We start from the raw sequence: 14,615 nt of genomic DNA on the forward strand, positions 1-14,615 counted from the left end.
ATGAATTGTTCCACACCCCAAAAAAAAAAAAAAGAATTCCCTGGAAGCAAACCAGTGAGCGAAGCAGCCACGAAAGTCGGCCCCGGAAACTTACCAGGTCCAATCTTTTTCGTGTTCGAGAAAGTCTCTACGTTTGTAGTGACGGAGGAGAAGAGAGAAGTGGTGGTGGAGGCGCCGCCGCCGCCTGCTGTGGAGAAAACTGAAGAAGAAACGTCTACCAGTGCTGAAGTCAAAGAGAAGGATATTGTACCGGAGGAGAAAGCACCGCCGCCTCCTCCCGAGGTTGAGAAGGTTGAACCGCCACCACCACCACCAGTGGCCGAAGCCGAGCGACCAAAGGTTGAAGAAGTGCCGCCGGCGAAAGAGCCTTGAGGAGGAGGAGCTCCGGCCAATGCCATACCTTGTGTAAAGTTTGTGTAAAATTTACCATCCTGTTGTCGGAGAGAAGACAGACCATTATTATTATTATTATTGTTATACTATGATTTTTTATTATTCTTTGTTACGTGTAATTGTTGTTTAAAGTTGTAATTTTGTGTTAAAGCTTTTGTTTGTGAATTATTAATTAATTAAATGTTCGCGTGATTATTTTTTTTTTCCAAATTAATTAATTAAACAAAGTACATTTCTTTTTAATTTCATTATGTGTACCGAATTGGTTATCTTCCTCATTCATTCAATCTTAATCGTTTATTCAATTTCAAACACGCCCATGGGTTTATGTTCCAAGCTGTTTATATATATTATGGGTGTGTGTAAATTTTTTTTTTATCATTACCGATGGATGTACAGATTTTTTTATTATTATCGATGGACATGAAAAGACTAAATTGATATTTGAATTGTTGAAAAATAAATAATAAATAAATAAAATTGTGTGTTAATTTTTTTTTAAAAAAAAACCATAAAACAAAAATATAATATTAATTAATATCATATAAATATAAAATTTGAGGAAAAAATTGTTGTGATGTCTTTAATTTTAATAAAATAAAAAAATATATATAAAGTATTAAATATAATTGATATGTCATGACCCACAGATCGAGTCATTATTTAGATAAACTCAACTAGGCTTTCTAAAGTTGTTCAACTCGTCAAAAATCTATAAATAAATAACATTATCAAATTTTGAATTTCATCCTAACCTTCATGCTCATCCTGATCATGAACCCAAAATCACGAGGATCAAATCCCCATTCTCACCCTCAACATCATTTCAAAAATATTAATGAAACAAGACGGGATCATATACGAGAATTTCTTGATTCAAAATTTATTATTATATATTATTATTAGTGATAATATTAATATTAATATTAATAATAATATTATTTTAATTATTAATATTGTTTTCGGGACGTATTCGAAAATGAAGATAATATCCCACATCCGCTCAAACTATTTCGGAGATTTTAAAAAATCTTCAAACCAGAAGTCGAAAAAATCAGAAATCTCCATCTTATTTTGGATTCTTTCCACAAAAAAAATTGTCCTCCTTAGTCACCAAGTTGAAAGTTGATTAATAAATTTAATATCCGAATTCTTTCCGTGATTCGTACAAGTACCAGAGAAAAAACCTTCATTTTTTTTGACAGAGGGAAAAAAAAACCTTCACTTTTACTAAAACAAAAAGAACATAAAATAAGTATAAAATTTTTTTTTATAAAAATACACTATAATAAGTATTCACGCATATTATTCGATGATGGGCATATATATTTTTAAAAATATGGGAGATTTTCCAAGTGTATATATATATATATATAGAGAGAGAGACAAATTTAAATTCTACCTGCCTGGATCATCAGTTAGATGACACCTAGCCATGATTGATTAATTTGGTTATATATATATATATATATATTAATTATCTTGGAGTGTGGGGTCGTTAAAAATCTAAAAATTTATATGCTTGCGGGTATAACACGCATATACTATATTATTTGATGAAGAAAGTGACTCAATTACTGATCATTTGGCATGTCGGATTTGAAGATGCCCTGCTTAAAACGGATCCTACCCGGATCGGCTCCAGATTAGTCTAAGCATAAAGTAAGATTTAAATTAAGTAAGAAGAAAATTGTATAGTTGGTGCCCAGCGACTATCAACAATTATATATATCGTTTGTGTATTAGTGCATATAATGTCATCCTTCAAAGAGAGAAACTTATGGGGACGTTAGACAATAACTAAATTTTTTTGAATTTTAATTAATTTTGCTTGCTCTAATCAAAGTTTTCACACTTTGTACATCAATTAAAAGGATAGATAGTTGATTTAATCATTTATGTTGTCATTTTTTTGTGTTTTGGTCTTCCGACTTGTTAAATTTGTATTTTAATCTTGTAGTTTTGGTTTCTTGTTAGTTTTTAGTCATCTTTTACCGGAATGTTAGCGTGATGTTTGACACATAATTAACTTTCGATGTCATATCAACATTTTTCAGTATCACATCAACATGTATCGTTGCACGTTAGTACTCCTGCAAAATATGACTAAAACCAACAAAAAAAAAACAAAAAAAAACAAAGTTATACATGACTAAAACACAATTTAGACAAGTTCAGAAGACTAAAACAAAATACATAATTTTGAAAACTAAAATCTTAGTTTATTGCTAGGATTTCTCCATTATTTATTTTTTTTCAAAAAAGAATTACATATTGTAGATATGGTTTTGCAAAACTAGATTCTTGTACTAGCATAGGTGAGTAGGTTTCTTGTGAGACGTCTCACGAATCTTTATCTGTGAGACGAGTCAACCCTACCGATATTCACAATAAAAAGTAATACTCTTAGCATAAAAAGTAATATCTTTTCATGGATGACCCAAATAAGAGATCTCTATCACAAAATACGACACGTGAGACCGTTTCACACAAATTTTTGCCAGCATAGATTACCCAAAATAAAAAAATCAACAAATTTAATGGTAAGAGATTTTCAAGCATATCAATCAATGAGTATGTCTTTTGTGAGACTGTCTCACGAATCTTTATCTGTGAGACAGTTCAATCCTACAGATATTCACAATAAAAAATAATATTCTTAACATAAAAAGTAATACTTTTTCATGGATGACCCAAATAAGAGATCCGTTTCACAAAATACGACCCGTGAAACCGTATCACACAAGTTTTTGCCTCAATCAATACCATACAAATGAATTTAAAATTTGTATAAAAAGTATGCATAAAAAATAATTATTCTTAACCTCCAGAATTAAGCATTGTACGACGTGGGAAGAACTCAAAACAATAGCAAGTCAAACGATTAACGCGTGCCGATCACAACCAGAAAAACTACGTGCATGGCACCCACGAATTTCTTCCCCCATCAGCTTATTTATTATAAGTAGCAGACAAATCTCACTCCAAATTACGTGAACAACAACATGGCAAAGAACAAGCCTCACGCTGATCTCTACACACAAGAAATCACTAATTTCAACATACAACAGCTTACTGATCTATGTTCAAGTAGCACTCGTGAAAGCTTCAATTGGGAAAAGCCCAAGTTTCAAAAAGGAGGAACACACAACGAGAAGCAAATCTCAGTGGATCCGGTCTCAATAAAACCAGCTCATAATTCTAAATGGGAGCGAAAGGGCGGTATCAGTAGCAAGTTCCTGAGCTTTAGCCTCCCAAGCTCGGTCACTTCGTCACCGTCGAAGCAGCAGCAGCAGCAGCAGCAGAAGAAGACGGCCAAACGTAAAGGTGGGCACTTCACCAACCCATTATATCGTCAGCAATCGGTGGCCCTCACCAATTTGGAGCAGCTCCGGGAGAGGCACATGAGGAGGAGCAAGTCTTGTGGGGAAGGCCGAACGTGCCAACCATCAGTCGACTTTGATCTTTTGTCTCATGCTATCAAGATCAATACCCTTCAAGAAACTGAGAAAAGACCAGAATACTCTGGAGCAGATGATCATCCTTTGAATCATGGTATGGTAATTAAAAACTCGGAATCTGTTCCGTGTGACCAAGCCGACAGGTTCAAATGTGGAGTACTTTGCTTGTTCCTTCCAGGATTCGGGAAGAATGCAAAACCGGTGAGGTCAAGAAAACATATTCCACATCCAGCTGATCACATGGGAGTCAATGAGGGACATGTAGTGGTCTCCCAGAGAGTTTCTCTCGAGAAGTTCGAATGCGGGTCGTGGAGATCATCGGCCATAATTATGAACAATGAAGATGACGGAGACAGCGCTTCAAGTCTGTTTTTTGATCTGCCGATGGAGCTAATACGGTGCAGTAATGTTAATGATGCTGAGCTCCCCATCACGACTGGCTTCGTGTTTGATAAAAACACCACCACCACCAACAGTAATACAAGTAGAAAAGGGGGTCTCAAGAATAGCAGTACGGTCAACAACACTGTTAATTCAAGTGCAGCATCTGCGTCCAGACTGTTGCACAGTGGATCTATGTCTAATTCATGTCGCCATGTTCATTTTTCTGCATCGTCTCCTACACTCAGTCCTGCTTCATCGAGTTCTTGCATCACGCCACGCCTTCGCAAAGCCAGAGAGGAATTTAATGCATTTTTAGAAGCACAGAATGCATGAGAAGACAGACCTTAAAGATCCCATACTCTTGCCAGAAATACAAGTCTTGATTACATACACGTTTTCATCTCCTCCTTTAGTACATATAAATAAGAACTTGAACATTTTGTTTGCTCAATTGGCCGGGTTGTTCAAGCAAGGTTGAGATAGATCACAAGTTTTACATCTGTGATCAACCAATTAGCTCACTGGTGAAGCAGTTGGTTTTTAGGGACTTTCGATTGATTCTGATCAAAATCAACGAGTCTAGTGGCGAAGTCTGGCCTACCACCACCAATACATAAACACACACACTAAAATGACTAGACATTCAAATTGCTAAACGGATAAACTTCGATGGAAATCTAGATATAGAAGACATATGTCGAAAACAAATTTACAATATCCTGCACCTAAAGCAATTATCCAACTATAAAAGATTAATATATGTTGTAAGATAAGAAAAATATTCAATGAAAACTATAATGCATGAATATTGATAATACTTCCAGCAAACAATCACATTGTTTAGCAAAAAAGTCTAAACCGCACCTGCAAATAGCATGACTCAATGCACGAGGGGGTAAAATCCCACTTCACTGTCCAAAAAACAGCGCAAGATCCTCTCATTATGGTTCTGCAAATGATTTTATTCTTTGCTGCGATGGGTGACAAATGCTCAGTATATCTTTTTACCAGTTTGATCATGTTATACGAGCCTTTATCGAGATATTATAAAAAAGGCATGCATATATTTTATGATCGGATTAAGAAATGAAGAAAAGTTCACCCTGTAAGTGTGATTTTAAGTGCTATGAGAAAATCCAGCAAATCAGCTATCACAACAGGTCTCTATTCTGTGCAAGGAATCCGGCTTTCTTCGAGGGAGTTCAGCACATTCTCGCAGGCTATTATTTTGGCTTTATATTTATGTGCTGCAGAGCTTGAATATTTATATACAACACCATTGGCCTCAACCTCTACCGTAACACATGATATCCCATCTTGGTGAGAAACTACAGGTAATTTCTTGATCATGTAATGTTTAGTTTGGCGTAGCTCAGTCAACTCGCTCAAGCGGTGGAGAGTCAGACTATCGATTGTAATCACGGGATCAAAAAGAGGCCTCAAGCACTGAAAAACAATCTCCATATCGTAGCCAGAATCAACTAGGATTGCCCCTGCAGCCAAAGAGTCTAGCTATGACATCGCCAAGAACCTGTATTATTATCCATAAATGTAGCGCATGATCAACGTAACATTATACTAGCTATGACATGATTAAAACATAAGACTTTTTCACAGCAAATGAGTTGCGTCTTAACTAATTTTCAGTCAAGCTCAAACGCAAGTAAATTTTCGAGCTAGCTTAGAGGGCTACCTGATTTTGTTATTTTATTGTCGCATTTTCAAAAATTGAACTGAATACTACATACGACTTTATAAACGAAATTTGATAAATTTTTGAAAGATGAATACAATTCAGGCATGCCTTTGAGAAACTTGCCTCAGTTGCTTTCTACTTTTCATTTTTTGCTAAATTAAGCTCATACGGAACATAGATTAATTGTGACTAGGTTTGGAAAGGGACACTAAATTGATTGTGACTAGGTTCGGAAACCATATTTTGAAAGGAAAGATTCTTACAAGAAATAATGCGGATCATAACTTATAAGGTTCTTATTCAAAGAATGCATGTCAATTATCTTTTTTGATTCAAGATTTCCTTTTAAATTCCAATCAAAGACAAATTTTTTTGATTGTTAATTTCATACATAATGACAATAATAAAAGTCAAGGTTGATTTTTATCTAATTAATGTAAGACTTCATTTGAAGAAACATTTTTTAGTCATTTTTGCTTGTATGTCGCGATATCCATAGTTAGCTATAAAAAAACTTACAAAAATGTTATTTAAATTAAAGAAGTTTTTCAAAGTTTATAATTATAATTATTTGTTTTAATATCATGTGATTTGTTATCAATTTAGTTTGTTTGGATTTTAAAAATCTATTCAAATTTTTATATTAACTAACTTGTAATAATTAATTAAATAAAATAGCAGTTCGTGCATCACACCAAATATACAAATTTTATCTTCAAATCCGAGTTTAAAATTTAATTCTATAATAGGTATTTTATTTAATAAGTCAACCAGGCAAACCGTTAATGGAATATTATACATAATGAAATGTGGTGTATGATTTTCTATCTATGTCTAAACACTTTAATCTTTACATATATTTAAGGAAAAATACCATTTTTCAACCCAAAAAACCCTTGTGAAAAATAAATGATCTTATGTGAAACCCCTTTTTTATTTTCATTTATAACCAAATTTTATTTTATAAAGTGAAACAACAATAAATAAAAATAAATTTTATTTTAATGAAAAGTTTAAATAACAAATTTAGAATTTTAAGTTAATAAAAAATTCAAAATAAATTATATTTTCAACTATTTATCATCATTATTTTTTTTAAAAAANTATCATCATTATTTTTTTTAAAAAAAATTGAATCCTTAAATAACAAAAATAAAAAAAAAACTAGTTCTTACTAAATTTTATCTATGGTGCTCGAGAAATTCCAAATGAGGTAAATACCAGGAAGTAATTTTAATTTTTTGTTATCATTTTTAGTAATATTTCTATTATAATTAATTTATTTGTTAGTTTCTATTACCAATAGTATTAATTTTACTGATATAAATTTATTTTCAATGTTTTTATGATTTTACCATTGTTTGTGATTATTATTATTAATCATTTTACTATTGTCGCTAATTTCATTTTTTTAAATAATTATTTACCGTTGTTTTATATTAATATTATTATGATTATTATTAATATAAACTATTACTATTATCATCATCAAAATTATTGTCGTTTCGCCTTTTAAAATAAAATTTGGATCCAAATGTAATGACACAAAAAATCTTGTTTGGGTTATCCATGAAAAAATATTACTTTTTATGCTAAAAGTATTACTTTTTATTGTGAATATCGGTAGGATTGACCAGTCTCACAGATAAAAATTTATGAGACCGTCCAAGAGAGTTACTCCTTTAATATTATTTATTATTTTCACATGAGTTAAAAACGATATTTACCCGAGATATAAACATTTTTTCTACAATCTTTTTGAGCTGCATAGAAATTATTATAATCGATTTTTGAATCGAAACATCGTCTCAAATTTAAAATTTTGGTATCGACTAAAATGGTGATCGTCAAATGTTAATTCCAATTCACATTGACTGAACCAAAGTCCAGACAATGAGAATGTCACAGTGTGGCCCTTCGCTTTTTTCACTCGCGCTTCGCTAAGAAAGGCCCAATAAGACTCGGGGGCGCAAGCCATTCTCTCTACACCCTTCATGCCCTCCGCCGCCCCAGCGGCCGCCGCCGCCGCCATCATGCAGAATCAAAATTCTACACCCCACCCGTCTTTCAAAACGGAACCGAAACTATTTTCTCAGCTCGACCTCCCGTCATCGTCATCTTCGGCGGTTCCTGTGCGAATCGATGGATTCGAAGAAGACCTAATTTTATCCAAATCGCAGTTCCTGACACGGCCGGAACTTTTAAAGCGCCGTTCACGTAGGGTCAAACAGTTGGCCCGAATTTACAGGGACCACTATTGGGCGTTGATGGAGGAGCTCAAATTCAAGTACAGAGAATACTATTGGGAGTTCGGCAAAAGTCCTTTTCAAGAAGACGAAGAGGGAGATAGAACTAATTGGAACCGGGGGGACTGCACCATTGTGATTGCAGAGAACGCACATGGAAATGACAATAATGGGAATCCGGGGGTTACAAATAAGAATAATAGTAGGTGTGGGGTTCACGGGTGCAAGGCTAAGGCTATGGCGATGACGAGATTTTGCCATATGCATATACTGTCCGATGCCAAGCAGAAGCTCTACAAGGCTTGCAATTTCTCCATCAAGAGGTTTGGATTTATTTTTATACTATAAACTACTTCGAGGCTGCTAATTATAGCTAATTTACAGCATTATTGTAATATATCCGCAGAGGATTGTGTATTCAAATTTTGTCTGTCTTTTGGGATGATGTTGATTGATTGGGTAGGAGGCTCATGTACTCCTGTTCAATAGGAGATAAGCGGACGTGTCTTCGGTTGGTATTTGGAAATGCGTGATTGTTGTGAGGAAAGACTTATTATTTTTTCTTAACTAAAAATAAACATGGAAAATGAAAGTTGGGGGGGTTTTTTCAGGACTGGTGATGAAATATGGTAGAAAATTACTTAAATTCAAATAAACGAGGCTCGGGCATGATCATGACCATTCGTTATAATCCTAATATAAAATAATGAGGACGGATCAGACCATTCTTGCTCCACATTACCTGTCTAGTGAAACGCTGGTTAGCGTGAAAGTATGAGCCAGTGACACATGTATGATTCACCCGTTAATTGCGAATTGAGAGCATTTAAGGCTCTTTGGGGTTCTAACCCTTTTGTAAATGCCATGTGTGCTAAACATACAAAAATTATTTTGTAATAGATTTTAAACCAACCCGTTGTCGTTGTCCTTGTTTGGGGTTAGATCCTGTCACTGTGAGCCTGTGACATGGAATGATTCCTTTGATTTTTCAAAATTGCATCGACTGATTTATCTATCACACCGGAAAGGTGGTAATATATTAGCATTCTTAGCATATATCTGAGTGTTTTCTTTTTGGAATTTGTGCTTGCATATTGCCTTTCAAACAGCCTGATCCCCAATAGTCTATGCTGGGAATTGCTTTATATGATGGGCCTGTTTTAACATCTGACTGCCCAGATCTGATTCAGAGTCTCTTATGAGTTCGTAAACTGATGACACCACATGCCATCACACCAAATTTCCCTTAACTGAAACATTCGAAGGAGAATTAAATAAATTGATACTTCTAAAATAGTTTATTAAATTATGAAATGGAAGCCCACATTTATTTTACTATCTCCTAAATGGCATAGGAAACTTGTTAGATGAAAAAAATAAATAGTTGTCATAAAGAACATCCGAGAATTGAAAGAAGATGTTTAGCTGCTATTTCTTTTGAAAACATGTTCTCTGATCCTTCTAGATAAAACCTCTTTGAACATTTTGTTATTGTCAAGTTTTATAACACAGGTTGAAGGTAATGGATATAAGAATTTTTTTTCCAAACAAAGAGTAATTCTGTTTTTTTTGGCTCAGCTGGATGCATTCATATAAGGATGAAATTAATGCAAGTATTTTTGTCATGATCAATGGATTGACTTGATGTTGATTGATGTTGTATACTTTGCTAAAGTGAGGCATAAAACTATCTCTTCATGAAAGTTGCAGCTGTGATGTGAGCTAATTATCGACTTTGCCTTTAAGTAATCGCTAAAATAGCTCTCCCCCTTCATAAATTTCTTTGGCTCAGCTTGATAAAATACGGGTAAAAAAATAACGTAGAGCTTTAAAACAGTGTTGAGCTCTACTTGTGGATGAACTCTGTTTATTGAAGGACATTTAAAATTGGATTTCATATTGACCCGTTACACAATTTAAAGCTCTTCAAAAAGTTCTAACCGAGCTTGAATTGTTTTTTGTTTGACTTGAGCATGATTTACTTGCCCACTTAACTGGACCTCATAATTTGTGTGATTGGTTATTACAGTTTTACCTGTAACCGGACCTCGTCATTTTGGTGCTTTTGTAGTTTGGTATTGGTATTGATGTGTACCAACACAAATTTGAGTGGATAATATATCCATTTGTACATGGGCTGGCTCTGCGATATCATTTTCTTTTCTTCCCTCGGCACAAACATGGTTTTATCATTGCATCCTCAAAATTTATGTAGGTTATAGGAGAATGTGTTGTTTCTACAACAATTTCATTTTGGGGCTCTAATCACTGCTCATGTCTTTAATGCTTTAGATCTATCATGACATTAATTACATTAATTCTCACCAATAACTTAAGCTTTATATGAGGCAGTAATTCAGTACGATGTTGGAGTTGGGGCAAATAGCAATCTGCCTCCCGTGCCAACTTTTGGTTGGTAACAATCGGCTGCTATTTCTGCTTGCTTTGGGTGTGGGGGGCTGGGAGGTGTTGCGCTTTATGTGGGTTTCAAATTGACTTTTGTGTCTAAACGTTCGTCCATCTGCATGATCCATGATTTGAATTGGTATTATATTATAGATCGCAAGTGATTAGAATGGACGGTAAGCAAAGATGGTCTTTTATTCCAGACGCTGATTGCCCCATATCTATTTGATTTTGGAGATAACTGTTATTAAATTACTGTTTCTCCATGAGCTGAGAAATATCCTTTGTTCTTGTTTTGAAGCCTTGAACTAACGTTCACATATACGAAATTACCAAGGATTTTGATGCCTTGATGATGATTACAGTAATATTATTGGTGTGGATTTTTCGTGCATAAGATCAGAATGGTGTCTCAGCTAATTTATGGCCTTCAGGGACGCTGATTTTCACTACAATGAATTTTTTTATTTACTTGAAGATGACGTTCCTCTCCATTTCTGATTATTTATGCCAGTTCAACCACCGGACCAATACTTTGTGGGAAACCAATACTAAGATCAACTGTCCCTTCTTATTGCCCTATCCATTTTCAAAAGGCTGAAAAGCATATGGCATGTGCTCTAAAGAGAGCGGGACTCAATGTCTCTTCTGCTAGCAAGCTTGCTCCTAAGCTCCATATCCTCATTGCTGAGTATGTCCGACAAATCAAACACAAGAGAAGAGCTGCACGAAAATCGAAGCTGGAACATGCTGTAGTCAAGAAGGAGAACAATTCTTGAAGCTCCTTGCCCTGGATAAATTATTTGCTTAACATGTGTATTCTTTTAACCTTGATCTAGTTGATGAATCCGCTAGTTGTAAAACAAATGAAGAACTTATTAGGTGCATATGAACTAATTCAAGTTTAATTTGGTACATAAAACCTGTGGCATATAGAATCTTATGCATTAGATCATATATTGTTCATAACATGTATGAAAGATCCCTGATGAATGTGAGTAAAAGATGGATCTTGATAAGATCATTGTTCTTGGATGAATAGAAAATGACATAATGGTATGCTCAGCTGTACTCGAGCTCACGGTTCGCTAGCGGGTCTGATGCAGGTATGGACTTTAATAGTACACTTCTAAGTCTTTTTTTTCCGATGAAAAAGAAAGCTGTTGGCCTTCGGGGCATTCGAAACTGAAACAAATGCTGTCCTTGCGAATGACATGCATGGGTGCCACCACCTCTTTGATGGCGCAAAATGTGCATGGACACTCGCTTCCTTCCCCAAAAATCAGCTCCACCGATATATTTATTATGACAGGTATGAGTAGCTAATTGGAACTACTGTGCGATGTGGTCCAGGAATGAAGCCCCCCACATGTAGGGTGATTTATTTATTCGAAACAATTATCGATTTATTTTAATGTTTATCAGATGAATGGCGGTCGGTTTGTGTGTTGTTCGATGCTAGAATTTAAAAAATAACTCTATATAAGATCGATAATTATCTGTCTGGATTAAATATGACAAGAATCTCTGGCTGAATAAAAATAGTTTTGAATCTTGAATATGGCACTGAAGTCAAAGACCATATAAAGCCACATGCACTGAAAGTAAACGCAGTCAAACTGCTCAATTTCACCCACCAATATTAATTGCGTTATGCATTGGTGGCGATGTTTGCAGTGTTCATCTATCCAGGATATTATACGTGTGCTGAGTAATAAATCATGACCACTTATCTATACATCATGGTTGAATGAGTGATCATGATTTATTCACTCAGCAAATATATCATGTGTCTCATGTGTTGAATGAATAAAAACACTGTTCGGTTGAGTAACATGAACAAAACCCTCACCAAGTACATTGGCTATGGTTAAGTTTGTATCTATCATATATATAGAGTGAGACATATTTTTATTATGTAATTGGCTTGATCCAAAATATTTGAGAATCATGAATTAAAGTTTTTCAACTATTTCTGGGTTTACATACGAATTCGGATAATCCTCTTTTATCTATCACATTATTTTTACTAACAAAATATAACTCAAAAACTAAGAGAAGAGAATAACAACATTTTAGCCACCACCTACTTGATGAATTTTGGTAAAGCTCAAATCCTTCTCCCATCTATTGTATGTATAAACAAAATACAAATATATTTCATTTTTCTTTCGTTCCATATATATATATATATATATATATATATATATAATCCAATATATCGATATTTAATATTATTTTATTTATTCACTTACCAATCTACTATTATTCATTTGCTACTTTCTTATTTAAACATAGTAATAATAATTATATTAGAGTGATCGGTTTGTCGGGAAACGGGAGTGGAGATTTACTAATTTAAGGCATTAGACAGCATAAATTTGTACAGTTTGTTGGTGAGGGGGGTTGAGATTAAATTAAATGAGTTGTTCCCTACAAAGTTGGATGCCTTTTAATTAGCAACGATTAGCAAATTTTCCTTTTTAAAAAACAATAATAATAAATCTTAGAAATTTAGCTACTTATTTTTAATTTTACATAGATGTATATATTGGTGGCATGACATTAGATATTGTCGACGTGTCTCCAATCTCCGGCGAAATAAGAGTTAAAACTTTTATTAAATTTTTTTTGTTTTTATCAAGATCCAACTTTGGGGAGTTGTATGAAAAAAATTTAAAACATGACAATTCAGTTCTAGATAGACTATTTTTTTTTTTAAAAAAAAATTACTGCATAAATATAAAAAAATGAGTTAATTGAATTAAAAATTCAATAAATGCATTACTAAATAATAATAATAATAATAATAATAATACACCATGGTCCTTGAAGTCAAATGGATGGACCAACTTTATGAAGCATACCATGAGGGTGGGGGCCTACAAATTATAAAATGATCATCAAGGTATAATACACTAAATGTAGATTTTTTTTCCTTAATATCAACATTTTAGGTATATAATATTTGTACACAATTTTAATATAAAAAGTAGAATATTTGGCAACTTCACCTATAATCAATAATTTTGGACACTGCACGATTTTTGGTAGAATCCACCTCAAATCAAATTAAATCAATCATTTTGCCATCTTTTATATTTTTAATTGGAATCTTTTCTAAATATCAAAATTAAAGCTAGGTGCAATTTTGTTGACACTTTCAATAATAATAAAAAAAAAATATAATGTACTAAATCTGAAATTTGATAATATAGAATAGCAAAATCGTAAAAAGATATATGTATAAGAATAAAAATTATAGTTTTTTTTCTTAATANTGATATCTTATTTGGATCATTTATGAAAAAATATTACTTTTATTATTTTTTATGCTAAAATTATTATTTTTTTTATTGTGAATATGAATAGAATTGACTCGTCTTACTGTTCATCGTCAGATCGTCTGCTCTTTAAATGGCGAAGGAAAGTTGGACAAAAAGCTTCAACTAATTTTTATGCCTGTGTGCGCGATAATTTAATGCATGTATATCCTGTTTCTCTTTTAGGGCCCATATATGCATGTAGTGATGTATAGTACCATAAATTCAATAATTTCAAAGAATTAATTGCTCCCAACTTCCTAGTTTCTTTACGGCCATTCAAAATTATTTAATAAAGTTGGTGTTCGTTGGAAAATAATATATATTAATTTCGCAGAGATTTGGTCCTAATTAACTTCTTCATTCCAACATATTACTCCCAATTATCATTAATTATCAAAGTCTGGTTTTCTTTTTTAGTTTGTCCAAAATAAATAGAATATATTCATATTTAGTCATATTTCTTCTATTTTTTTCCCGATATATCTTTATTTAATTTGGGGTTTTGTAACAATTAAAAAGATAACAAACCATTTATAGAAACACTCGATAAATAAAAGTAAATGAGAAAAGTTGTTTGTATAATTGATATTTCTAATGAATTTTGTCTATATAAATGAAATATTAATTTGACTCATTGATAATAATAATGAGTGTAATTTATCAAAAAGCGCATCATAATTAATTTTTTGACATAAAAAATTAA

The 14,615-nt window shown here is 33.2% G+C and overlaps 3 protein-coding genes across 3 annotated transcripts in view; all 3 read left to right on the forward strand.

Moving 5' to 3' along the window:
• LOC140977722 (plasma membrane-associated cation-binding protein 1-like) overlaps nucleotides 1–588 on the forward strand; it is a 1,619-nt gene extending 1,031 nt beyond the window's left edge. The window contains exon 3 of the mRNA XM_073442465.1: nucleotides 7–588. Within this exon, the coding sequence (XP_073298566.1) occupies nucleotides 7–372 (366 nt within the window). The 3' untranslated portion in view covers nucleotides 373–588. The remainder of the gene's footprint in view (nucleotides 1–6) is intronic.
• A 2,810-nt stretch (nucleotides 589–3,398) lies between these two features.
• On the forward strand, nucleotides 3,399–4,828 carry LOC140977723 (uncharacterized). The gene has a single exon (XM_073442467.1). It carries the CDS (start codon nucleotides 3,399–3,401, stop codon nucleotides 4,569–4,571), a length of 1,173 nt encoding a protein of 390 aa, XP_073298568.1. The 3' UTR covers nucleotides 4,572–4,828.
• Nucleotides 4,829–7,819: 2,991 nt separating this feature from the next.
• Nucleotides 7,820–11,536, forward strand: LOC140976920 (uncharacterized). The gene is made up of 2 exons (XM_073441336.1): nucleotides 7,820–8,503; nucleotides 11,101–11,536. The coding sequence occupies exons 1-2, from the start codon at nucleotides 7,929–7,931 to the stop codon at nucleotides 11,363–11,365; spliced, it is 840 nt and encodes a 279-aa protein (XP_073297437.1). The 5' UTR covers nucleotides 7,820–7,928; the 3' UTR covers nucleotides 11,366–11,536.
• The last annotated feature ends 3,079 nt before the right edge of the window (nucleotides 11,537–14,615 follow it).

This window comes from Primulina huaijiensis, chromosome 5 (assembly GCF_012295235.1).
Source record: "Primulina huaijiensis isolate GDHJ02 chromosome 5, ASM1229523v2, whole genome shotgun sequence".
Lineage (NCBI taxonomy): Eukaryota > Viridiplantae > Streptophyta > Magnoliopsida > Lamiales > Gesneriaceae > Primulina > Primulina huaijiensis.